The following is a 27,125-nucleotide window of genomic DNA, read 5'->3' as shown; positions in this document are numbered from 1 at the left end:
AGATTTTTTTTTTCCGGTTTGACAAAATAAACTGGAAAAAACGTCACACGCCGAGTGGACCTAATGGCCAGCTGTCGCAAGAGTAAGTTATTCCTGCAACCACTACAATATATAATATAAAGATTTTGAATGCAAACTGTCAGTTTGCAGTTTCAGGCTTATATTCATGATGTACACTTTTACTCAAAACTCACTTTAAAACACCACCGACTGTTCGCAATAACTTTCTTTTGCAATCACACATAGAATTTGGTCATAGAAAATACTAAGCCAACTGTTCGCCCAAACCTAGTCGTCAGGTATTGCATTTCACAGGTAACGTTAGCCAACAATAGCAATTAGTCTTGTTAAACTTACAGCCATGGGCGATGCTCCTCGTTGTCCTGTCTGTACTCTGAAGATTGTTGGGATCGCCGTGTCCTTTAGACGCCGTGCTGTAGTACCGGTAAAACGATCCAAATAGACATCTGGTTCAAAATGCTCGGAGCAAACACGCCATTTCTTGACAGTTTCTAACCGTGTTTTGAGATCCATGTTCAGAGCGGCCAGCCATTGATTCATTAGTCGGAATTGCTTTTTTTTTCGTGGGAATTCTATGACACATGGTAGTAGAGCAAGTCTTCAACTTACTATCACAGCCCCTTACAATGCACATAACCATAGCTAATCACACACCGGTAAATCCAGCCACTAACAATTTACCAGCTGCAACTCTGACAGCTGCAACAACCGGAATTACACAAACTTAGTGCCGGTCATATTGGAAGTTACCTAGCTGGGATCTAATTTCAGGCGCTGTGTGATATTACTGCGCCTGCTTCGGTCATATTACGGCAGCAAACTTCCTTGACTATTACGCCGGAATGGGAGTGTAGTTCCTAATGTTATCGGCCTAGAAAACCGCAGCTTTACATTTCCGCTGGTCTTAGTACACGATATAACTACAGAAGAGTCAAGTTTTAAATAGGACAAATATCGAAACTCGTTGGTCATTTTTGAACGCGATGCTACTGGTCTAATAGGATTCAATGATTTATGCTAAGCTATGCTAAAAGTGATATCACCAGAATAGGAGAACGGCTGAATGGATTTCAAAACGGTAAAAATCAACTTATTAACTCGGGGGGAGTTGGAGAATGAGCCTATTTCCAACAAAAGTGGAGTGTTCCTTTAAAATAAACACTCGTCAAGCGCCAAATGCAAGAAAAAATCGGCGTTGGCGAGTATATGTAACAGTGTCAGTTACCAGTTGGTGGGTAAAAATATTTTACAAAATATAACAATGCAATGTAGTGAAAACAGCCACTTTTTAAAGAAATTCACTGTTTCTGACGTAAACAAATAAAATAATCTTTTCCGAAGACAAGATCTTCATGATTTTGGTGACTTACCTGGTAAACGTAGTCTTAAATGAGTTATAAAGTCTTCAATGACCGTAAAGAGTTGGGAGAAAATCAGATGTATGTAATTCTACATAGAATGCTATATTTTATAGCGATATGGATGAGATTGTGGCTGTAATACGCTGTCAAATTCAGCTTTACTGAGCTCAAGGTCTCTGGTCCAAGCTGTGATATAAGCAAAACGTTATTGGCTACTTAAAAAAGGGGGGTGGGGCTGCTTGATAGGTCCCACCCTGTCTTCCTTTTTCAGTTGAAATTACGTCAACACAGATCAATGCTGCATGTTTCAATGCACTTCAGTGGACTTTTAAGATTTAGGACTTTCTAACACATAGCCATATAATAGTCTCATGTAAGTATAGTCATATAAATCTCTAATGTTCACAAAGGCTGCATTTGTTTGCCCAAAAAACAATAAAACAGTACTATTGTGAAATATTATTTTAATGTGTAAAAATGTAATTTATTCCTGTGATGGCAAAGCTAAATTTTCAGCAGCCATTACTTCAGTCTTCAGTGTCACATGATCTCTTTTTGTGGAATGTGATAGTATTTTCAGGATTCTTTGATGAACAGGAACTATTTGAAATCATTTTTTAAAGGGTTAGTTCACCCAGAAATGAAAATTAGCCCATTGTTTACTCACCCTGAAGTCATCTGAGGTGTATATGACTTATATATGAGGTGTATATGACTTGTTCTTTTAAGCTTTATAATGCAATGGGTGGGTGTTTATCTGCATCAGTCTAAAACAAGTCCAATAAAGCACATCCATCCATTATAAAAAGTGCTACACATGACTGCAAGGGGTGAATAAAGGTATCCTGTAGCGTATTTATGTGTTTTTATAAGAAAAATATCCATATTTAAAACATAATAATCACATCATAATCTAGCCTGTGCTGACAATTGTACATGAAAGCAGCTCTGGGCGGATGACGTAGGACGTCGGCATTGCGCATGCGCCTGTGAATCTTGTAAAAAACAGTTTTTGTTTACAGGAGCAAAGAAAGCTGCTTCCGTGTACAACTGCCAACGCCAGCTAGAGAAAAGTGATTATTATGTTTTAAATATTGATATTTTCTTACAATAACGTGATTCGCCACAGGACTTTATTCATCCCCCGGAGCCGTGTGAGGCACTTTTTCTTATGGGTGGATGCACTTTATTGGACTTGTTTTGGACTGATGAAGAGAAACACCTGTCAATAGCATTATAAAGCATGAAAGAGCCATAACAATTTTTATTATAACTCTTAATTGTATTTGTCTGAAAGAAAGAGGTCATAAACACCTAAAAAGCCTGGAGAGTGAGTAAATAATGGGCTAATTTTCATTTTTGGGTGAACTAACCCTTTAACATTATAATAAATGTCTTTACTCTTTTACTTTTGATTAATTTATTTTATCCTTGCTAAATGAAAGTATTAATTTCTTTGAAAAAATGTACTGATCCCAAACTTTTGAACGGTATGTTGTGTGATATTATTGTGCGGTGAGCTCATGTTGAGTTGTGTCCACTCAGGCTGTTTGATGTGGGAGGTCAGAGGTCGGAGAGGAAGAAATGGATCCACTGCTTTGAGGACGTGACCGCTATTATCTTCTGTGTGGCTCTGAGTGGATACGACCAGGTGCTCCATGAAGACGAGACCACGGTGAGCACTAAATACACACTTACACGCAAAGACACAAACGTGCACATCTGTGCTTACGCTCTGACACACAACGTGTGACTTAATTTGCACATGCACACACAGCGGCTGTGTTTCATATACACAAGTGTGCACACTTAACACACTAACAATAATGATTCATGGGTATTTGAATGTTTTCCTATGCTTTGAAAGAGTTCAGATAAGAAAAGCATAAAGACATTAAATCTGCTGTTACTACATGATTCCCATCCACTGTTGATCAGAGCACTGTAATTGCAATTATGTTGCCATTCAAGTGAACATGATCATAGTTTGCTGTGTGATCATTCACAGCCTTATAATTAAATCAGGGCCACAGAACCTTTTTGTTTACCTGGTTTTTAGACAGTTTAAAGGTCAGTGGTATTGATAATTCAGCTTCCATTATGAACTCCCACACTAATAGATAATACTTATGATAATTCTTAATGCTGCACGTGTCATTTTGTGCATACTGCTTTCTGTAATTCTTAGAAATGGTAAATAATAATGAAAAAATAATACTTAAAGGGATAGTTCACCAATAATTAATTACTCACCCTCATGTCATTTCAAACCTCTAAGACCTGCATTCATCTTCAGAACACAAATTAAGATATTTTTGATGAAATCCAAGAGTTTCTGATGATGCATAGGCAGCAATGCAACTAAAAATGGTAGTTGCATTGCTGCCTATGCATCGTCAGAAACTCTTGGAGTATTTTAACAATGTCCTTACTACCTTTTTGGGTGATCAATGAAGGTCTTAGAGGTTTGAAACTACATGAGGATGAATAATTAATGACAGAATTTTCATTTTTGGCTGAACTATCCCTTTATTATTGCCACTTTGTTTTGTAAGTCTGTTTGAGACAAGCTGCTTACAAACATGTTTTAAAATGTGGGTGGCCTGGGTTTGAATCATGGGTCATGTTTTAATGCCCCACACGCTGTACCATCAAAATTAAGCAAAATTTCATTCAAAACAAAACAATTATATGGATAAGTCTGATATTGTCATAGCTTTGAGTATCATAGCTGTCATGCCTGTATTACAAATGCTTATCCCGTGCTAACTAGCTGTGCGCATAATGGTTTCTCAGAGTGCTGGAAGTCCTGCTGGGGCATGAATGAATAATATGGTTGCAAATGTTTGGAAATTTTCCAGTTTTTCTATTTAGTTTTTTTTTTTTTTTTTAGTGTTTTTGCCAACACGTTTAGTAAATTGTTGTCTTATGGTGTCAGAAGGAATTTGTACCTCTATTTAAAATGGTAATTTTGTTGATTGTTACTCTAGTCAAGTGTTAAGGTCGGCATGTAGGCTTAGTGGAGTGTTTTGTCTCCTAATGTTGTCTTTAGTTTAACACCACAAGCACTTCGCTGACTATGAGATGAAATACACATGAATATTAAAAATAGCAGTTTAAAAATAACTAAATTAAAAAAAACTTGATATAGTTAAAAATTTAAATGTTTTTAAAATGTTATATAGGCAAATTATAAATTATGATAACTTGTAACTATGAATGGTTACTTAAAGGAATAGTTCAACCAAAGATGAAAATTCTGTCATTAATTAGTCACCCTCATGTCGTTCCAAATCCATAAGATGTTCATCTTCAAGAAACAAATTAAGGGTGTGTTCACACTTGTAGTTTGGTTTGTTTGGTTCATTTAGTCCGGACCAATAGGAAAGTGATACATTTGGTCCTGGTCCACTTAGCGTTCACATTGGCATTTTTGACAGCGAACCTAAAGAAACCGAACCTAAAGGCATAGTGATACGTTCACAACCTGATTGGTCGGGTTGAATGACGTATATTTCGTAAAAGAACTGAAATAGCGTTGCATCTTGTCATTTTTCCTGTTTTTTGTTTGTTTAGAAGTATTTGGTCCATGTTGCGTTCATATTTCATTCATTGGTTTGTTTTAATCGAACCAAACATGACGAGTGTGAACACACCCTAAGATATTTTTTGATGAAATCCAAGAGCTGTCAGACCTTGCATAGATAGCAAAAGTACTACCACATTCAAGGCCCAGAAACGTAGTAAGGATATTGTTAAAATAGCCCATGTGACATCAGTGGTTCAACTGTAATTTTATAAAGCTGCGAGAATACTTTTTGTGCGCAAAGAAAATGAAAATACAACTTTATTCAACAATTTCTTCTCTTCTGAGTCATTATTTTTGTTGTCTTTGTGCGCAAAAAGTATTCTCATAGCTTCATAACATTATGGTTAAACCACTGATGTCACATTGACTATTTTAACGTTGTCCATATATTTTGGGACCTTGAACGTGTCAGTTGCATTGCTGTCTATGCAGAGTCAGAAAGCTCTTGGATTGAATCAAAAAAATCTTAATGTGTGTTCTAAAGATGAACTAAGTTCTTACATGTTTGTAATGACACAAGGGTGAGTAATTATTGACAGAGTTTTCATTTTTGGGGGAACTATCCCTTTAAATATAGCAGTTTAGGGGCACAAGTCACGCTAGAAAAGCCAAACAAAGTTCTTTTTGAGTTCTGTGAACCCTTTTACAGTGTCCTTTAAAAGAAAAAACTAAGAATTATTAATGTCCCCCACACTATTGATTGATTCTGTGACCGTGCCAATTGAATCATGGCAGGTGTGATGAGTCATGTTTGGACGTCCGTGTGTGACACAGGCCTCAGATCTGCCCAGACACACTCTCTCTCGACAAACTCCGATAAGAGAATTTTTACAACATCAGAGGGATTTACGGTGACGCATTTTGGACATAGGAGGGCTTTTATGGCTAGAAAAGTGGACACCCATAAATACAGCAACTCTCAAGCGCCCATATTCACCTGATCTATGGAAGCGATAAAAAGCGAAGACAGATTCTATTATTCTGTAAGAAAGTCCTGGCGAAACAAACGGACAGAGATAAACACACCTACAGATCCTGTGAATACACACGTCTGTACGCGTCTCCTGTCAGTGCTAGTCCATTCAGCGCTCTATCAGTGTTTACGCATTTGCCGTCTCACATTCTGTCCAGACCTTCTCTCCTGTGCACCCTGTGGCCTTTCCTCCTCTGTTTCAACACAAACATGCGTTTACTATGCATTTCTTTAAGTTTGACCTGTGTGAGACTTTTTTTCATCTGTTTAGAGCTGTTCTTTTCTTCGTTTTGTGACAACGCATGGATCGAATCTGCATTGCTCCACTGTTGTTTAGCATTTTAGTGTGCGTGTTTGTACGTGTGAGTCTGTGAGCACCAACAGCAGTGGTATCTGGGGGCGGGAAATGTGAGTGAAGTGGTGAAAAGTGTTGGGTTCTGGTGCATGTCCGGTTCTGCTCGGCTGCTCCCGTGGCCTCCAGCGGCCACCTCTGCATCTGCGTCTCTCCTTCAAAACATCTCAGCTGCTCTCCTGTCATCTCTCGCCATCGGCTTTCTTCTCTAACCAATCACTAAACAATCCAGCCCAGCTCTACAGACGGCCCTTCCACAGGTATGAAATTATCATCACCAACCTCAGTTGAAGTAAATGCTAAAAAGAGCTGGAAGCAGTAGGCTTTATGTTGTGTTTTAACCTGCGGTGAATTAAAGGGCCAGCCAAAAATGAAAATTCTGTCATGATTTAAATTAAATTTGTAAAAATTATTTTTTAAAAGTTGTTTTACAAGAATATACTATTCCAGTCTTTATACTTAAAAATGTCACAAATGTGTAATTATTGGTGAAATTTACTAGCGATTTTTATGTGAAGTAAATCCTACACCAGTATTTTTCTATTCATCCATACAGAGAAAGTCAACTTTCAGTGAATGGATGAAATTAGTTAAAATAGTACTAAAAAGAGTATTTTCAATTTAGTGAACTACCCTTTTAAAGGTTAGCTTCCAGAATAAAAATTTTAACATGAACATCCAAGATGTTCTTGTCTTTCTTTCTTCAGTCAAAAAGAAATTAAGGTTTTTGAGGAAAACATTTAATTTCATTTTTTTTCATATAGTGGACTTCAATGGGGATCAGCGGGTTGAAGGTCCAAATTGCAGTTTCAGTGCAGCTTTACATGATCCCAGCCGAGTCTTATCTAGAGAAATGATCTGCCATTTTCTAAAACAAATAAAAATGTATATACTTTTAACCACAAATGCTTATTTTGCCACAAAAATGTGTGGTATAGCGAAAAACTGTCTTATTGTCCTCTCCAAATTCAAAATCCATCAAAAATGAGCATTTGTGGTTAAAAATGATATAAATTTGTATTTTTTTAGAAGATGACCAATCGTTTTGCTAGACAAGATCCTTATTCCTCATCTAGGATCATGTAGAGCCCTTTGAAGCTGTTTTGAAACTGCATTTTGGACCTTCAACCCATTGGCTCCCATTCGAGTCCAATATATGGAGAAAAATCCTGGAATGTCTTCCTCAAAAACATAAGTTTCTTCTCAAGTGAAGAAAGACATGAACATCTTGGATTACATTGGAGTAAATTTTCAGGAAATTTTTATTCTGGAAGTGAACTAATCCTTTAAGTGTTTGCCTATTTGCTTATATATATATATATATATATATATATATATATATATATATATATATATTATATATATTTGATATACGCTAGTTTCAGTCATTAAATTCATATCAGATATTCTATATGCATTGCTGGTTCTTTCCAAAACCTCAATTTTTAATTGGCTCTTGCTGGCTAAAGTGATCAGCTGACCTCGTTCTTTCCAGTTTCCTCCTAAAATGATCAGACACATCAAAGAGAGTCACTGCTTCCAACTCTGAATTCATTACCGTTCAGATGACAAACAAATAATGAGCTGAATAATCATTTATTAATTGCATATGAAAATAAGGACAGTGTATATCTTTATCGTTTTCCTATTAGAATTAACATGAGACTCATTGTATACCATCATGATGAGATAAGTAACTAATTTCTTAGGTATCAGAATATATTTAGTTTCCTTTTCTGGCTTCTTGGCTCTTTGTTAAATTTCCTTTCTTTTTTCTGTTCATGTCTCACTTCATATTCTAATTTTGCACTCAAAGTGTGATTGCACCTGAATGTGTGTGTGAGTGTGGAGAATAGCGCTCGAGAGTGAGCGTGTGTATGTGGGTTTAGTTAGCTATAATTTGGGGACAATTTTGTGAGCTATATCTGAAAATAGCTATATATATATATACATACATGCAATTGATGTCAGTTTAAGAATCTGCAAAATAAGAAATAAGAGGGATCATACAAAATGCATGTAATTTTTTATTTAGTACTTACCTGAATAAGATATTTCACATAAAAGATGTTTACATATAGTCCACAAGAGAAAATAGTAGTTGAATTTATAAAATGACCCGTTCAAAATTTTACATCCCCTTAAATCTTAATACTGTGTTCTTACCTGAATAATCCACGGCTGGGTTTTTTTGTTTAGTGATAGCTATTCATGAGTCCCTTGTTTGTCCTGAACAGTTAAACTGCCTGCTGTTCTTCAGAAAAATCCTTTAGGTCCCACTAATTTCCAGCATTTTTGTGTGTTTGAACCCTTTCCAACAATGACTGTATGATTTTGAGATCCATCTTTTCACACTGAGGACAACTGAGGGACTCATATGCAACTATTACAGAAGGTTCAAACGCTCACTGATCCTTCTGAAGGAAAAAAACATGTATTAAGAGCTGGGGGTGAAAACTTTTGACCAGAATGGAGATTTGTACTTTTTAAAATTTTGCCTAAATTTATGATAATTTTTCATTCAGTACTGCCCTTCAGAGGCTACAGAAGACACTTTCCCACTTTTTACATGTTTCCCAGAAGACAAAATAAGTTAAATTTACTCTAATCCTCAAATTCAAAATGTTTTCACACCCAGCTCTTAATAAGAGTTGGAAAGGGAAAGGGTTCAAATACACAAAAATGCTGTAAAACCAAAGAATTTGTGAGACCTGAAGGGTCTTTCTGAAGAACAGCAGGCTTTAACTGTTAAGGACAAACAAGAGACTCATGAACAACTATCACTAAATGAAAAAAACACAGCTGTGGATCATTCAGATAACAACACAGTATTAAGAATCATTCAATCATTCAGTATTAAGGTCATTTTTATGAATTCAACTATTATTTTCTCTTGTGGACTGTATGTAAACATCTTTTATGTGAAATATCTTATTCATGTCAGTACTAAATACACAATAACATGCATTTTGTATGATTCCTCTTATTTTGTTAAAATAATTGCCTTTTTTTCAAAGTGCAAGGTAAAAAAAATGCGTCCCCATTTATAGCTGAGTAAATTTGTGTCTGTGTGTTTGTGGATCCATGTCTGTAAATGATGTTAATGTCTTATTTTTCTTTTGGCAGAATCGTATGCACGAGTCCTTGAAGCTGTTTGACAGCATCTGCAACAACAAATGGTTCACAAACACCTCCATCATTCTCTTTCTCAACAAGAAGGACATATTTGAGGAGAAAATTAAGAAATCTCCCTTAAGTATCTGCTTCCCAGAGTACACAGGTAAACTCATTACCCTGGTGTTAAGAAATGCTTGCAAATAAGACAGGATGAAAAGACAAAATAATTGATGAGGCCCGAATTGCAGAAAAACACTCTCTCCAGAAGCCAATTAGCACAATAAATCTTCAGGAGAAGAACCGTCCTGTTATTTTATTCCTTGTGGATTGATTCACACCCCTGATCTAGATAGCTTGCATTTCTGTTATTCTCCAGCACTGAGGGGGAAAACAGCCAAAACAGTCACCTGTTATTCCCTGTTCATTTTTATTTTGTAGCTCTGAGCTTTTCATCTTCCTCCATAGCTGTTTTTAAACATTTCCTCACCCATTATACTGAGTGATACTGTATATGGAAGACAGGCAGCACAAACAATCACAAATAAGTTTGAGAGACAAAACTTTCCTGAAAATGTGCTGAGTAACTGTAGTCAGAGATAAATTGCCTGAAGAAATTTTCACTGCCTGAGGAAATTACCTTAGTGGGAAAAAATTCCTATGAAAGGATTGTTTTAAAAATAGAAAATAATTTAGCTCAGTATTTTCTAAAGTTTTGATGCCTTTGAATCAAAACTGATATATATATATTTTATCTCTGTTAGTTCAAAGTAAACATGACTCGTAGATGATGAATTGATCATCCAACAAGATTTTGTTTTGTACTATTGTGAAATATTATTGCAGTTTAAAATAATGGTTTATATTGTTAAAAAAAGATTTCTATTTTAAATAAATACTGTTCTTTTTAACTTTTTATTTGTTAAAGAATCCTGAAAAAGCATCACAGGTTCAAACTAAATATTAAGCAGCACACCTGTTTTCAACATTGATAATAAATCAGCATATTAGAATGATTTCTGAAGGACCATGTGACACTGAAGACTGGAGTAATGATGCTGAAATTTCAGGTTTGCATCACAGGAATAAATTAGATTTTAATGTATATTAACATTGAAAACAGTTATTTTACATTAAAATGATATTTCATAATATTATTGTTTTTTTCTGGATTTTCGATCAAATACATTAGCCTTAATAAGCATAAGAAAAAAAACATTAAAAATCTTACTGATCACAAACTTTTGAACGGCATGAATTAAAAAATGTACAATATACTGTAAGTCTCACATAGACTTTTGCACTTTATTTCAGACAGCTAAAAGGTATTCAGTAATATTAATAATGTAAAAAAAAATTATATAAAATGCGCATACATTATGATTTAAAAGCCATCATATTTTTTTTTTCATTTTAGTGTTTAATTTCCAATTTACATTTACCACCATTGTTTTTATTCTCTTTTGCTCCCTTTCCAAATTCTTTCATTTAAAACATTGGCCTATTTTTATCACAATTTCCGCCTCACTCACTCTTTTCTTTGATCTACTTCTTTCTTTATTCATCTGCTGCTTTTCCATCCTTACCTGACTCATCCTGTGCTGCAGGTTCAGACACGTTCATGGAAGCGGTGGGCTACATTCAGTCCCAGTACGAGAGTAAGAACAAGTCAGTCGAAAAGGAGGTCTACTCGCACATCACCTGTGCCACAGACACAAACAACATTCAGTTTGTCTTCGACGCGGTCACTGATGTAATCATCGCCAACAACCTGCGCTTCTGTGGCCTTTACTAACCCACTGTGATGCCCAGCTCATTCACAACCCCAGAATACAGTGGCAACTGTTGTCAGATATGTGACATTTTGTCTTTGTTTTATAGTTTTAAATGTCTCCAGTTGAGTCCATCAGGTCATTTGATGGCCTTTTAGAAGGTAAGAACTAACCCAAATCTGGTGATAGTTCTCACAAGAGCTGTTCTTTAATTTATGTGCTAAATTTAAACCGAAGGTCTGAACTCAACTATCGATTTCGGTACATTGTTACAAATATAGGAATGTGCTTTGAATGTCCTTCCTGACACCTTCCTAGTGGGTTAGACAGAGGTCAGGAGATATTTTAAGTAAAAATTGGTGCCAAACTTCAACTGCTTCCTACTTTTTCCTATTATAACTGAGTCAGACCGATCCTCTTGTCCTTATTACATGGTGGGCAGATAAATAATGTCAGATTCAATAAGGTTACGTGGCATTATTTTAAATTCTGGTATCCATTATGATGTTCTATACACATGTATTATTTTCAAATGAATGCATTGTGGGATATGAATTTCAGTGAATATTCACAAGCTGGCTCATATCACATGTGTTCTGAGTTGGCAGCAATCTCAGAGTGTTGATGGAACACTAGGCTTGACATTTACTTGGCATTTAGAAGAGAGTGCAAATGTCCGATGCCCTGAGCCAAACCACAAAAATGTTAGCCTCTTAGCATCCTAAAAAACAACAGGACGTGTTACTCTTCAAAATTGAATTTTGGACCTTTTAAACCATACACCCAGGACATTCCAAAGATACAAAATCGTCCTTATTTCTTAGCTTTTAGCATTTTGTTGAGAACAGATAAAGCTTATTTATGAAGAGAGAATAACTAGATTTTTATCACGCATCAGCTGCATCTATATATATATCTGTTGTACATTAAAGTTTGGGGTCAGTACGATCTTTTTTTTTACCATGGCTGCATTTATTTTATCAATTTTTTTTTACAATTAAAATATCCAAAACCAACTAGAACAGTGGTATTTTATATGTGGTGATATACAACTGAGGTCACAAGTTTACATACACCTTGGAGAATGAGTAAAATGTAAATTATTTTAGCCAAAAAAGAGAGATTATACAAAACATGTTATTTTTTTATTTAGTACTGACCTGAATAAGACATTTCACATAAAAGATGTTTACATATAGTCCACAAAAGGAAATAGTAGTTTATTTATAAAAATTAATAAAAATAACCCCGTTCAAAAGTTTACATACACTTGATTCTTAATACCTGAATGATACACAGCTGTTTTTTTTTGTTTTTTTTAGTGATAGTTGTTGATGAGTCCCTTTTTTTGTCCTGAACAGTTAAACTTGTGTGCTCTCTCCTATTTTGGTAAAATAATTAACATTTTGCTGATTCTCCATGGTGTATGTAAACTTTTGACCTCAATTGTATTTTGTTGACTTGTGTACTTACATTAAATTAAATGTTTAAATCCAGTGAAATAAGCAATTTCATCTATTCCTCCATCACCTTGTCATTGCGTCGCCTGCCATTGATGTCATAAACCCTCGATTTCTGGTTTTATTTTGTAGAAAATGTGGAAACACCAAAGATGCTTTAATATGTTATGCATTTTATTAGACACGTGATGAACGCACTGTATCGTTATAACAGAACTTTCAATACACTTAAATGTATCTAATATGAAAAAACTAGTGATGGCCGCTTTAGAAACACTGCTTCATGAAGCTAAGAAACCTTTGCAAATCAAACAATTTAAACTGCCAAAGTCACGTGATTTCAGCAAACAAGGCCTCATTACGTCATCACTGTTTCAAAACATTTCAAAATGTCAGTGGTTTGACATTTGGGGGTGAACCACTGAACCAGCATCTATGGTTTTTACCTTATCTCGAATCAGTAATTTTCTAGACATTTTTAACAAGACATTAGTGTAATTATAGCGATGAATAGTAGTTAATAGTCTCTTACTGGCCTGTTTAGAATCTTTTCATAAAACAAACAAGAAAAAGCAAGCCCTGCAAATTATGAATATGTAAAAGTTGTATTATGCATGATTTGGCATGAGTTTTTGTTGCATTTACACATTTTTGACCAGTAGGTATCACCAGCGTGCGGTGTTTCTAGCGCTTCGCAACAATTGATTTTGTAAAGCAATTGGTTCAATTGATTCAAAGCTTCGAAACAGGTTTTTCGAAGATGTAAAATATGTACCAATAAGTACATATCACTGCGGTTTCCAACAGAAATGAACACTAGAGGCGGTAAAATGAATATGTCACAAAACGTACATGGTGGTATGTATTTTGCGAATTTCAGAATGTCATTTAAACAGAATTTTAGTTACAATGTAAAAGTCATTAATGTCACTTTTGATCAGTTTAATGCATCATTGTTGAAGAGTATTAATTACATAAAAAAAAAATACTGGCTCCAAACTTTAAAGGGGTGCTATTATGCTTTTTCACTTTTTGAACTTTAGCCAGTGTGTGGTGTGTACGTTTGGGCATAAAAAACATCTACAAAGTTACAAATCTCAAAGTCCACTCCAAAGGGACATATTTAGTTTTTAAAAAGTCCCTTTTCAAGAACTACAACGAATGGCTGATTTGGACTACAGCGTTTGTTTTCCGCATGCAATGATGTCACAACGCGGTATCCCGCCTACAGAAATTCAATTCATTGGCGGGTGGGGGATTCGCCTAACTTTAGCATGTACACTGCTTTGCCAATCGCAACGCAGTGGGACTTCTGACCAATCACAACACATTTGGTTTTTCGGAAGGCGGAACCCGGAACTAATCGAGCCGTTTGTGCTAGCCTGAGGAGAAAGCTATTCTAATAATGTAAATTATGTGAAAAATAATGCGTTTTCCGAACCACCAAGCATGAGAGCATGTTCAAGTACACCCCCAAAACAAAATAAAGACTTTGTAAAAGAGCATAATAGGACCCCTTAAAAAAAGGTATACACACAAACAAATAACACAAGAATGACACACACACACACACACACACACACACACACACACACACACACACACACACACACACACACACACACACACACAACAACTGGAGTAATAAGCTTCATATAATAATAACTGAGGTAATAGAATCACAGAGCTGTCTCACCACACATTGTCTGTTGTTGTCTTTGTAATTCAGTCTATTTTATCCTATCTTGCTTGATTGCTGGCCGCAGTACGCAGTAGTGTTAGTCATCTTATGGCCGAGACTGAATGTAGCAGGTACTGAATGAACCAGAGCTGAAAAGACTGTTTGGTCTGTTGCTTTCTCTAGAATAGTCAGACACGTGCCTTTTATTAAAAAGACCTTGACCATTAGGTCTGGTTTGAGTCTCTGTGTATGTGAAAATACAGATCTGTAATTGACAATAATTCACGGTGCCATATATGCTTTGGATGTTTGCTGCTATATGTGTACAGTGCTTCTTACTATTCATCTCTCCATAGTATCACTTTAGTCAGTGTGTGAATGAATACAGTGACTTTCAGGGAGGTTGACTTTTAAATGATTTTTGGCTTTTATAAATGTCTGATGAAAGGTATTTTTAATCTTGCGCAACATAAATTGTAATTCAGCACCAGAAGCGCAGCATGACTAAATTATCTAAAAGACCCCGTTGAGTCCTGTATCATTTTTTATTTATTTATTTTAATGACATTCCCTTAATCTTTTGCTTTGACTGTTTTGAGGGATTCAATCAGTTACTAGCTACTGTTAATCTATGAGAAATATGATTGAATTCAATCATTTGCTTCAGACAGCCAATAGACAGTGATTCCTTTCATAAACCGAAAAGCCAAAATGATGACCATAACTGTAAATCAAATACTGTCTGACGGTTTCCTTGATGTAAAACATGCTGCATTGTGCCAACTATGAACAGTTCATGTATTATTATAAGGCCATAAGCACCTTTCATCCATTGTTCAGGACCATTATTGGTCAGTTTACACAGATTTAGAGAGCATACAGTTGAATTAAAAATTTTACATACACCTTGCAGAATCTGCAAAATAAGAGGGCTCATACAAAATGCATGTTATTTTTATTTAGTATTGACCTGAATAAGATATTTCACATAAAAGGTGTTTACATATAGTCCACTGTCACAAGGAGTCAGACTGAGACGTGCGGATCCATTTGCAGCATTTATTGTGAAATGTCGACAGGCAGGAGTAATCACCAGAAAACAGGAACAACGTAGGTAATCCGGGAAACAGTTCAATAGACAGGCAATGGTCGCAATGGCAGGAAGCAGGAATCGTCAACGGGTACACAGTCCAGAGTCATACACAGATAATCCAACACAGAGAAACACGCTTAGAATTACGACCATAGGAACAATAAGACTTCGCAAGGTGGCTGTGTGTGTGAGTGGCTTAAATGCATGTGGGTAAATGATAAACAGGTGTATGCAGCAATCAGTTCAGTGGGAAACGAGGAGCAGCTGTGTGCAGTGACTTATGGGGATTGAAGTCCAGAATGTGTGTGCAAGAGTTCATGATGAGATAGACCAGATACGTGACAGAGCCCCTCCCCAAGGAGCGGCTTCCAGACGCTCTAACCACATAATACAACCTGGAGGGTGGTGGAGCGGAGGCGGAACAGGGGGAGGGATGGAGGGCCAGGTCCGTGTAGGGGTACTGGAACCACGAACTGAGGCGGAGCCGACGGAGGGAGAAGCCATGGTGGGGGAATGGTTGGCTCCTGCATGGGGCCGACCGACGGAGGTGGAGCCGGTGGAGCCCGAAGCGGAACCGGAGAGTCGATGGTCCTAGGTGACACTGAGGATCCGGAGGGCCAAGGCGGAGCCCAAGGCTCTGGCGACCCCGGCGGAGATGGAGGTCCGGAGGTACGCAGCGGAGCCGGAGTGACAGAGGATCGAGGCTGTGCCCACGGGAGGGAGGAGGTCCACAGAGCCGGCAGGACGGAGTGACGAGGCGCAGCCGGAGGAGTAGAGTCCAGAGGCGAAGGTGGGGCGACGACTGACCGGGGCGGAGCCGGAGAGACGATGGAGCCCGGAGGAGCTGGTGGGCCGACGGCCGACAACGGAGACGAGGGAGCACAGAGCCGGGGTGGAGCCGCAGGGTCGGAGGGCCGAGGTGGAGTCCAGGACTCTGAGACTGGAGGTGATGGTGAGGGGTCCTTCAGTCTGGACACCGATGGAGACTGGCGGTCCCACGGCAAGTCCTCTTCACCGAAGGTGGCATGTGGGTGAGCAGAGGGACTGTAAGGAGACAGAGGTGGCGGAACTGGAGCAGCAGGGAGGGTGGGTGGGAACAGTCCATGCATGAGCTCCGTGACCAGAACCGGGCAGACAGGAATCTCAGGATGACTGGATGGAACCAGCGGAGTCTCTGGAAGGCTGGGCGGAACCAGCGGAGGCTCTGGAAGGCTGGGCTGAACCAGCGGAGTCTCTGGAAGGCTGGGCTGAACCAGCGGAGTCTCTGGAAGGCTGGGCTGAACCAGCGGAGTCTCTGGAAGGCTGGGCTGAACCAGTGGAGTCTCTGGAAGGCTGGGCGGAACCAGCGGAGTCTCTGGAAGGCTGGGCGGAACCAGCGGAGTCTCTGGAAGGCTGGGCTGAACCAGCGGAGTCTCTGGAAGGCTGGGCTGAACCAGCGGAGTCTCTGGAAGGCTGGGCTGAACCAGCGGAGGCTCTGGAAGGCTGGGCGGAACCAGCGGAGGCTCTGGAAGGCTGGGCGGAACCAGCGGAGGCTCTGGAAGGCTGGGCGGAACCAGCGGAGTCTCTGGAAGGCTGGGCGGAACCAGCGGAGTCTCTGGAAGGCTGGGCGGAACCAGCGGAGTCTCTGGAAGGCTGGGCGGAACCAGCGGAGTCTCTGGAAGGCTGGGCGGAACCAGCGGAGTCTCTGGACGACGCTCTTGTGAAGCAGGCTCTGGACGACGCTCTTGAGAAGCGGGCTCTGGACAACGCTCTTGAGGAGCGGGCTCTGGAGAACTGGACGACCCCAGCGGAGATTCAGGAGGGCTGGGCGTCTCCAGCGGAGACTCTGGAAGAGCAGGCTCTGAGCGAGCGGTCACTGGAGGGCGCTCTGGCGGCGCAGTCACTGGAGGGCGCTCTGGCGGCGCAGTCACTGGAGGGCGCTCTGGCGGCGCAGTCACTGGAGGGCGCTCTGGCGGCGGAGACTCTGATTTGACGGTAGCCATCTTAGGTGCAGACTCAGGTTTGGCAGCCATCTTGCTTGCAGACTCTGGCGTGGCAGCCATCTTGCTTGCAGACTTGGGCGGTTTGGTAGATGTGGCTCGAACCGTTCCAGGCATGACAGATGGGATGTGTGAAAGTTCTGGTGATATGGGTGCTGTAAGACTGTGGGGCTCCTCATCCGCAGTCCCAACAGTAAATGTTGAACCGGCCAGCAGGAGAGCATAGTCTATATACTGTTCAAGTGTCCAGTGCGGGGTGTGTAAAGGCATATTGGGTTTTAAATTCTTGTTCAGTCCATAATAGAAAATGTGCTTTAGAAAAATGTCAGTGAAATCTACCCGGTAACATAGTTCGCAGAAGTCAGCCACATACTCCTCAATAGGCCGGTTGTTCTGGCGAAGACGAACTAGACAGTCTCCTGAGTTCATGGTGAACGGCTGATGAATAAAGCCGCTGGATCCTTGTAGTGGCGAAGTCTTCTGTCACAAGGAGTCAGACTGAGACGTGCGGATCCATTTGCAGCATTTATTGTGAAATGTCGACAGGCAGGAGTAATCACCAGAAAACAGGAACAACGTAGGTAATCCGGGAAACAGTTCAATAGACAGGCAATGGTCGCAATGGCAGGAAGCAGGAATCGTCAACGGGTACACAGTCCAGAGTCATACACAGATAATCCAACACAGAGAAACACGCTTAGAATTACGACCATAGGAACAATAAGACTTCGCAAGGTGGCTGTGTGTGTGAGTGGCTTAAATGCATGTGGGTAAATGATAAACAGGTGTATGCAGCAATCAGTTCAGTGGGAAACGAGGAGCAGCTGTGTGCAGTGACTTATGGGGATTGAAGTCCAGAATGTGTGTGCAAGAGTTCATGATGAGATAGACCAGATACGTGACATCCACAAGAGAAAATAATAGTTGAATTTTTAAAAATGACCCTGTTCAAAAGTTTACATACACCTGAATGATTCACAGCCATGTTTTTTTGTATGTTTTTTTTTTAATGATAGTTGTTCATGAGTCTCTTGTTTGTCCTAAACAGTTAAACTGCCTGCTGTTCTTCTGAAAAATCCTTCAGGTCCCACAGATTCTTTGGTTTTTAAGCATTTTTGTGTATTTGAATGCTTGAATGCTTTTTGAATTTGGAGATCAGGGTAAATTTAACTGATTTTGTCTTCTGGGAAACATGTAAGTATCTGCTGTAGCTTCTGAAGGGCAGTATGAAATGAAAATAAAAATTTGATATTTAGGCAAAATAAGAAAAATGAACACAGCTCTTAATGCATGGTTTTTCCTTCTGGAGCATCAGTGAGCGTTTGAACCTTCTGTAATAGTTGCATATGAGTCCCTCAGTTGCCCTCAGTGTGAAAAGATGGATCTCAAAATCATACAGTCATTGTTTCTGAAAAACAGAGAGTAGTTTAACTGTTCTGGACAAAGAAGGGACTGTATTAAGGATATGTACTAAGGATATTTTTTATAAATTGAACTATTGTTTTCTCTTGTGGACTATATGTAAACATCTTGATTGTCTAATATCTTATTCAGGTCAGTACTAAATTAAAAATAACAGATTTTGTATGATCCCTCTTATTTTGCTAAAATATATAACATTTTGCAGATTCTGCAAGGTATATGTAAACTTGACTTCAACTGCATATGTAGCTGTATAGTGACTTCTAGAGTTCTAGAAGCCAAACAAAGAGTGTAAAGGGAAAGCAGTATCATTTTTAGTAAACTCCTTTGACCTTAATCCCAGTTTGATGGGCCAAAAAATTTGGATTATGATTTTAAAGAATGATGAGTAACGAGACGGATGGCTAATGTACGTCAATTGTCAGCTCAGACACATGGATAATTAGGTCAGCGGCCAAGGTAAAGAAACTCAAGGGTGATTGAGTCTGTCCGTTGCTGAGGGACAAAGACCGATTTGTTCCCTGGCTTGTAGCCGTAGTCCAAATAACTGTTGGTGATGTATCCAGACGCCTTTCATCAGACTGACTAATGTGATAAGTTCAAGCGGTACATTTTGCTAATGTAGCATAATTTACTTGAAATGGTACTTAAATTTGAAATAGTGAGTTTCATTGTAGTGTTTAATTCATATTTGATTCTGATTTAATACAGCAGGGCCCCGGCAGACGGGAGCCGTGCCCCCCTTCACACATATTACTGTAATCTCACCGTCCATCACTTTTTGTTTGTTTGTTTTTGTCAAACTGCTGTAATTATTGTTTGTATGTGTGTCTCACTGCTGTGATTATTTATTGAACAATGGATGTCTATTTATATGACATGAATGAATAAAGTACTCATGAATTCCGGTGTGCCGCTCATTTTTGAGTCCTGCTTCTTCAACACAGATTGCGAGTGCTGTTTATATCATTTTCTCTGCATAATTAGAATACTTGTGGTGAATCATCACTATTGGATTGGGGAGATATTCATAATTTCATTAAACTGTTACCAAAAATCTGTAAACATTGCTAACGTAGGTTGAAACAATAGTTTGATGTTTTGCTTTTTGTTGGGCTTCAGCTAGTTCCTTACCTTGACTTTTCCACTAAAACTTTCTGGTTTTTCTGTCTTCCTCTTTTTTCTCTGTCTGTCCTCCATTCTGGTTTCTTCTCCTCTTGCAGAATCGCATGCACGAGTCTCTTATGCTGTTCGATTCCATCTGTAACAACAAATTCTTCATTGACACTTCCATCATTCTCTTCCTCAACAAGAAAGACCTGTTCGCTGAAAAGATCAAGAAATCTCCCCTGAGTATCTGTTTCCCTGAATACACAGGTAAGAATGCTTCTGGTTGTTAACATGTAAAGATTTTAACGCTCGTAGCACTGTTGCATCGGAAGGATGTTTCTGATTGGTCAGGTCAGGGTTAGAGATGTCAAAACCCCATTCGTTTGGATTCACAGTATGAGCACTAGACTCATTTTGAAGGCACTGTAACATGGGAGATAAAGGATGGAGCAGCGCTGCTGAGAGTAGTAGCTGAATCTTGCTTGTGCAGTCATGGGTAAAAGGTGGGCACAGAGGGATGTCTGCAGGTCTGTCAAACTCTCTTCATGGCAGAATACAATTCACTGCCTCTGTTAGACCCGTTACAGTTCGGGAACAACCTCAGTGTTGCTTTTCACATACAGTGGCCCCAAAAAGCATTTGGACACTGAAATCACAACTAAAAATGTGTTTGCTTTATATACAAAAATATTCAACCAAATGTTATTTTGGTCCCACTTTATATTATGTAGCCTTAACTACTATGTACTTACATAAAAAAAAAAGTACAATGTATTTATTGTTCATATTGTATTGCAAAACACGTTTGCTGCTATTGACGTGGGACTAGGGACAGGTTTGGTGATATGGGTAGGTTTACGGGAGGGTTGACTTCGAGTTCTGAGGAAAACATTCCAGGATTTTACATTATTTTACATGCATTACATAATCACATTGGAAAGGTCATGCGTGTTTAGTTCTTTGTCTATGTACTTTGGTTAAAAATGGTAGGGTAGGGTGAAAAACTTCATCTCATTTTCTCCTCAAACTTCAAAATTGTTCGACATCGTGGTTTTACCTTTTTTTTTAAGGGCGTTTGGCTTTCTTTGTGCGTTCGCTTTGTAAACAGTTGGTCGTTACTTCCACCCGCGTCATGACTACGTAATGTGCAAGTCAAGCTAGTGCACGATGAGCATTTTTGGTTAAAAAAAGTATTATGAATTTTTATTTTTTTGTAGAAAATGACCAATGGTTTCACTAGATACAAAGTTCGTATAAGGTGCTTAAAGTGCTTGAAGTACTTGAATATGACTTTTTGAAATTTAAGGCCTGGAAAACCCTCGAAAAAAAGCAATATTCCTGAAGAGGTACTTGAAAAGACAATGTATCTATAAAATAAGTGTTTAATTTTGTCAATAAGCACATATTTTCACACAAAATTCACGCAATTCAAAAAACATCATACCTATTTTGCTTATTTCAGTTAATGTCAGAAAACATTTGAGCTAAGCAAGTAGTAGTACTGACAGTGCCGTGTAAACATGGCTGAAGATGCGATAAGTGGAACAAATGAACCAAATCCATTGAGTCATTTACACTGGAACCACTCCGATTGATTCAAACTTGTGACACTGATCAGTCATTTTAAGGGAATCAGTAAAAACCAGATCGAATTAAAAGAGCCATTCGAATTCCAAATTCCACATTTTCGCATTTCGACAATGCCTATAATGTTTTTAAAAAGCATGTAGTGATGGGTCAAATGGAGCTTTTCGAAACTCCAGATCAGTTAAACCATTGTGTCGCAAAATGATTCACTATTTCGGATTGCGAATCATTTGTTTTAGATTGGGACTTCAAATCACATATCACTAATCATTTGATTTAGATTGGAACTTTGTGTAACGCAAATTCTTTGATTCAGGTTAAGACTTAATAGCGCCTTTCACAATTTGATTTAGTTCAGCACAGGTTTGTGAATAATTTAGCGAATTAAATGATTCAAGTCAAATGATTCACAATACACGATTTGAAGTCACGATCTAAATCAAATTCAGATCTTCGAAGCATGGATCGTGAATCGTTACCCGCTACATTTCACGTAAATGTATGAAAATCGGTACACACATGTAACACACCAATATCTCCGAACAAGTATCTTTGAGCAAATCCAAAACCCAACAGGAAGATAGTTATTGTTAATTTTTTCAGCAAATTTTTGCCATTTCCAGGCGTTGCATTTTAACAAACTCCTCCTAGAGATTTAATTTCTCTAGGAGAGATTAAAATTTGGTCAGTGTAATCTAAAGCCCTTAATATTTAGAGTTTTCGCGTTAAGGGTGTGTCCATGGCGGCCTGACAAATTTCGAAGTTGCTATAACTTGCTATAACTCATCCATACAATGTCTGATCTGCCCCAAACTTCACAAGTTTAGTAGGAGTCCTGGCCTGAAGACATCTAAAGGTGAATATTCAGTTATAACCATAGCGCCACCTGTTGGCGACAGGATATGTCATGCTTTATACTAACTCAAACATACTCATGTTCAGCCTGCACCAAACTTCATATGATTGAAAAAACTACATGCAAAGCTGGGAAGTTTGGCACATATAATTGGGTTTGACATATTCCTCCTGTATTTACTATATTAAAAGCAATATTGCCCATCGTTCCCTGTTTTTCTAAAGCCACCAGGCGGCGGCGAGCCCGTGTGCGAGGGACCTTTCATGACTTCTTGCAGCTTTAATTTATTAGTATATTTTTATCTTTATTTATTTATTTCTCTTTTTTAGAATTTTGAAGACATTGTTTGATAAGTGAGATCTCTGAAGTCCTTGCAAATCAAAAAAGTAGTGCTTGAGAAGTCCTTGAAAGTCCTGGAAATTAATTTTCTGTACAAACCCTGTGGATAAGACTCTTATTCCTCGGCAAGGATTGTGTAGAGCTCTTTGAAGCTGCATTGAAAGAGCAATATGGACCTTCAACCATTGAAGTCCACTATATAAAGAAAAATCCTGAAATGCTTTCCTCAAAAACCTTCATTTCTTTACCACTGAAGAAAGAAAAACATTTACATCTTGGATGACATCAGTCTAGTATTACATGTATGCAGATTTTCTAATGCAGTGAAACAGAATTGTCCAAATAATTTGAACCTAAATGGTCTCGTACATAACCAAGATACAGCAGCTTCTCAATGGGACACTTAGTTCATAAGAATCCAAGTTAAAGAATGCATGACTTTTAGAGAACGGAAGAGAAGAGACATTTGAGAATGTCAGAAGTCATCGAGGTCATTTGAAATATTAGGGTAATGAGCGCTTTGAATGACAAGCACAAAGGCGATTTGAAGATCAGAGTGCCACTTTTATGCCATTTAAAATTTTTGCATAAGACGCATAACACACTCATTTGATCTCTGTTTCCTTTCTTAGGTCCAAACACCTACGACGATGCAGCTGCTTACATCCAAGCACAATTTGAAAGCAAGAACCGCTCGCCTAATAAGGAGATCTACTGTCACATGACCTGTGCCACGGATACAGGAAACATCCAGGTGGTGTTCGATGCCGTGACCGACATCATCATCGCCAACAACCTGCGAGGCTGTGGCTTGTACTGAGGCCCGCCCCTTCCCTCTCGAGCCACTTCTTTGGAAATGATTATTATTGAAAATGCAAGTTGGTAAATAATGATAATGATAATTTTAAAATAGGCATATACAAATATATAAATATATTATATATATGAAATGTTTTTAGTTTGTCTTTCAAAGAGCTGCCAACAGAACTGATTTCTTATAGAAACCCAGCCTTTATGGTTTTAGAACAAAGTTGGGACCTTTTTCGTGTCGTTTTTTGTTTTTCTTTGCTGTCGTACGTTCTCGATTCGTTCTCCCCTGTTTTCCACTGTGTCTTTATTGTTTGAACTAAACAACCCTCATTTTTTGTTTTCGTTTTGATAAATGTCTTTCTTTGACTATTTTTTTATGTTTTATGTCATTGTATGTATATTTATTACACGAATATCAGTCAGGGGGGATGACCTGTACATGTTTGCCTGGCTATATGAATTTACTTTGACGATAATGTGACGATAGCTAAATCCACGGTTATGCTAGTCTTGAGCAGCACTACGGTTCAAGTCAGTTGTAGCGTGTCCTTGTTTCGGATTTTTAATCACTGTAGTACCGTTCGATATCGTAGAGGATGGAAACACCCAGGCTTTTCTTACTTTTCGTCTCTACCCATCCCCGTCACTTCCGTAGGTCAGCTCTCTGGGGAAGGGCCCGGGCCACTGGGCATGTGACCCCCGGGCCTGTCGAACCAGTGCGACGATTGCGAGTGTCATATCAGTGCCAACCTTCTGAGAATGACGTGTCTGGGAATAGTAGTAGAAACACTAGGTCACTGTTATGAGAACTTATTAACATTTGTCTTGTAAGGAACTTTTACTTTTGTATTGTTGATTAATTTATTAATTTATTTATTGATCATCTGTCCCACACACTTCCTTTGTACTTACTACACCTCGTCCATTCTTCTACCTCTCGTCCGTTGTCACCCTTCCCTCTCCATTCCTTCTTTTCCCTAGGTTTCTTCCTGTTTTAGTTGGCCTGTTTTAGTTGGCTGGGTAATGGAGTCCCCGTCACTGATAGCATGACCCCCCTCAGCCTTTGTATAAAGAAACAGCTAACTGCTTCACATAGCTAATGGTGCGAAAATAAAGATTAAAACAAAATAAAAAGAACAAAAAAAGAGGAAAAAAAGAAAAACTTAAAAGACGGACGCAGCAAAAAGAATGGGCATCATGTGGGCGGGGTTACGGGGTGGGCGGGTAGATGTGGGGCTCAGGGAAACGATGTGGAGGCTTGCAGACGAAGGTCATTGGGCTGTCAGTCTTTGTAGAAAGCTGTAGATCCTCCAGTTCTAGAATCTTTACGAGTAGACATAATTGAGAAAAAAAAAGAAAAAAAGGATGACAATAATAACAAACGATGATGAAGACGACGACGACGATGATGATAACAATACCAATATCAATGATTATTCTGTAATATTATTAAAGGTATATTTCTTGTGCTTTGTAGCTACAGAACTTTTTTTCCCTCTCTCCCCCTTTTTTTAAAAAAAGAATTTTGCAAGGGTTCCTGTGATCCACTCTTGAACCGTTCTTACTGACTTACCCATGTTGATGTTGATGAACTGTACCGATTCTTTTTGCCTGTTCGCCCTGCATTGCAATGTCTTTACTTAGCCTGAATTACAGTATATGTATTGATTTTTTTTTTTAATTTGTTTTATTTTTTCGAACGAACCACTTTTTGGTGGCACGGCTCCGCCCCCGGTGCCGGAGAGGGCGGGGCTGTGCACGGCTGTACAGATTCATGCGCTTTCTCTTGGTTTTTTGAGAATTGTACTCAAACACCTTCCAGGTCTGCATAGAAAAGCACAGCTCTCACCTATCACACGTAGATTTGGAAAGATGTATCTCTCCTCCCTCTCTGCCTTCTCAGTTTGAAATTCTAAGAAAAAGAGAAAAAAAAAACTGTACAATTACCTACACCACCGTTGATTTGATTTCTCCTTCCCTTCTTTTTTTAATCCTTTCTTTTTCTCTCCAAGTGAATGCTTTTGTGCTGCTTTTTCTCCCTCTTCTTTAGTGAATGGTTGTTCTTTCATGTGGGATGTTCGTGCTGGAAAACCAATCGAATGTAGTGTTTACATTAAAAGCCACAGTTTTCATGACTACAACCTGGAGCTTTTCGCTTTTGATTGTCATTCATTCCATTGTTAAACTGATTGGTTGTTTATAGATTTCACTATTGCTCAAATAAATCAGGCCTCCAAGATACCAACAGTGATTAGTTAGCATAGAAACGAAAGGATGCGTTAAAGGGATCGTTCACCTAAAAATGTTCCAAATCCGTAAGACATATGTTCACCTTTGGAACACAAATTAAGATTTTTTTGATGTGATTCGAAAGCTTTCTGACCCTGCATAGACAGCAACGCAACTGAAACATTCAAGGCACAGAAAGCTAGTAAAGACATCGATTAAATAGTCCCTGCTGTCTATACAGGGTCATAAAGCTCTTGGATTTCATCAAAAAATATCTTAATTTGTGTTCTGAAGATGATTGAAGGTCTTACAGGTTTGAATTTCTCACTGAACTATCTCTTTAATATAAACCTTATCCACCATTAATCCAATACTAAAACAACAGAATGTAAAGTAATATGTTTTAATTCAACCTTAAGTACTAAAACCTATTCACCAGATCATGCTATATTTACTATAAAACGTCTTGGGTCAACGTCTTGGTATGCAATATAGGGGACATGAAGGAAGTGCACTTGAATCCCAAGGGAAATAATTATGTCTCTTCGCCTCTTAAGTGTGTCTTCAGCCAGACGGTCCTGAAGAGAGAAGGAGATGCTCAGTCACTCTATACCGCAGCTTCAAAAGAGGAAGCGCCACTTTGTGCCTGTCTGATTGGATGATAATTGCAATGAGAGCTTCACATATGGAAAGAGAGGGAGAGAAAATGAGAGAACGAGTTTGTGTGTGTTAAGATAGCAGGATGAAATGCAGACTATGATGGGAAACTGCAGAGGTAATTGGTATCGACACTGTTCACCCAACTCAACACAGCGGCTTTATATAGCTACAGTGAGGCCTCAGTGACAACAATTTATATTTATATATACACTACCATTGAAAATTTGGGGATCAGTAATATTTTTAATGTTTTCGAAAGAAGGAAATACAGTAAAAACAGCAGTATTTTTATTGTGTTTAATACATTTTAAAAAGTAATTCATTTCTGTGATGGCAACAATCCTTCAGAAATCGTTCTAATATGTTCATTTTGAACAGCCTTTATTCAAAACAGAACTCTTTTGCTACATTAGTGTCTCATAACTATCACTTTTATTCAACTTAATGTATCCTTGCTGAATAAATGTATTCTCTTTTAAAAAAAATCTTACTGACTCCAAACATTTAAACAGTAACGTGCATATATTAATATAAATTATTTACGTATTACTAGCTACGATATCCACCTTATTTTTCGCGTAAGAGCGGGCGCGGCCATTTGTAAATTTCACGAGTCTGGCTTCCGGTCTCATTCAGCTATATTTAGCCGTACGAAACAGCTTGTTTTGCTGCTTGATGTTGCAAATCAGTGCGTCTTACCGTATTATTTTAATGTAT

General features: G+C 38.5%; 1 protein-coding gene across 5 annotated transcripts in view; it reads left to right on the top strand.

Moving 5' to 3' along the window:
• gnao1a (guanine nucleotide binding protein (G protein), alpha activating activity polypeptide O, a) overlaps nucleotides 1–25,660 on the top strand; it is a 124,898-nt gene extending 99,238 nt beyond the window's left edge. For 2 of the 5 annotated variants that reach the window (XM_073850778.1, XM_073850779.1), the window contains exons 9-11: nucleotides 2,928–3,057; nucleotides 9,423–9,576; nucleotides 11,018–11,599. In XM_073850778.1, coding sequence (XP_073706879.1) covers nucleotides 2,928–3,057; nucleotides 9,423–9,576; nucleotides 11,018–11,205 — 472 coding nt within the window. In that variant the 3' untranslated portion in view covers nucleotides 11,206–11,599. Of the gene's footprint in view, nucleotides 1–2,927; nucleotides 3,058–9,422; nucleotides 9,577–11,017; nucleotides 11,601–20,040; nucleotides 20,195–23,341 lie in introns of those variants that run through there. The other 3 variants (XM_073850775.1, XM_073850777.1, XM_073850776.1) reach the window with 3 other exon arrangements.
• The last annotated feature ends 1,465 nt before the right edge of the window (nucleotides 25,661–27,125 follow it).

The sequence above is a fragment of the Garra rufa genome, chromosome 11 (assembly GCF_049309525.1).
Source record: "Garra rufa chromosome 11, GarRuf1.0, whole genome shotgun sequence".
Taxonomy (NCBI): domain Eukaryota; kingdom Metazoa; phylum Chordata; class Actinopteri; order Cypriniformes; family Cyprinidae; genus Garra; species Garra rufa.
This window is presented reverse-complemented; position numbering and strand designations above follow the sequence as displayed.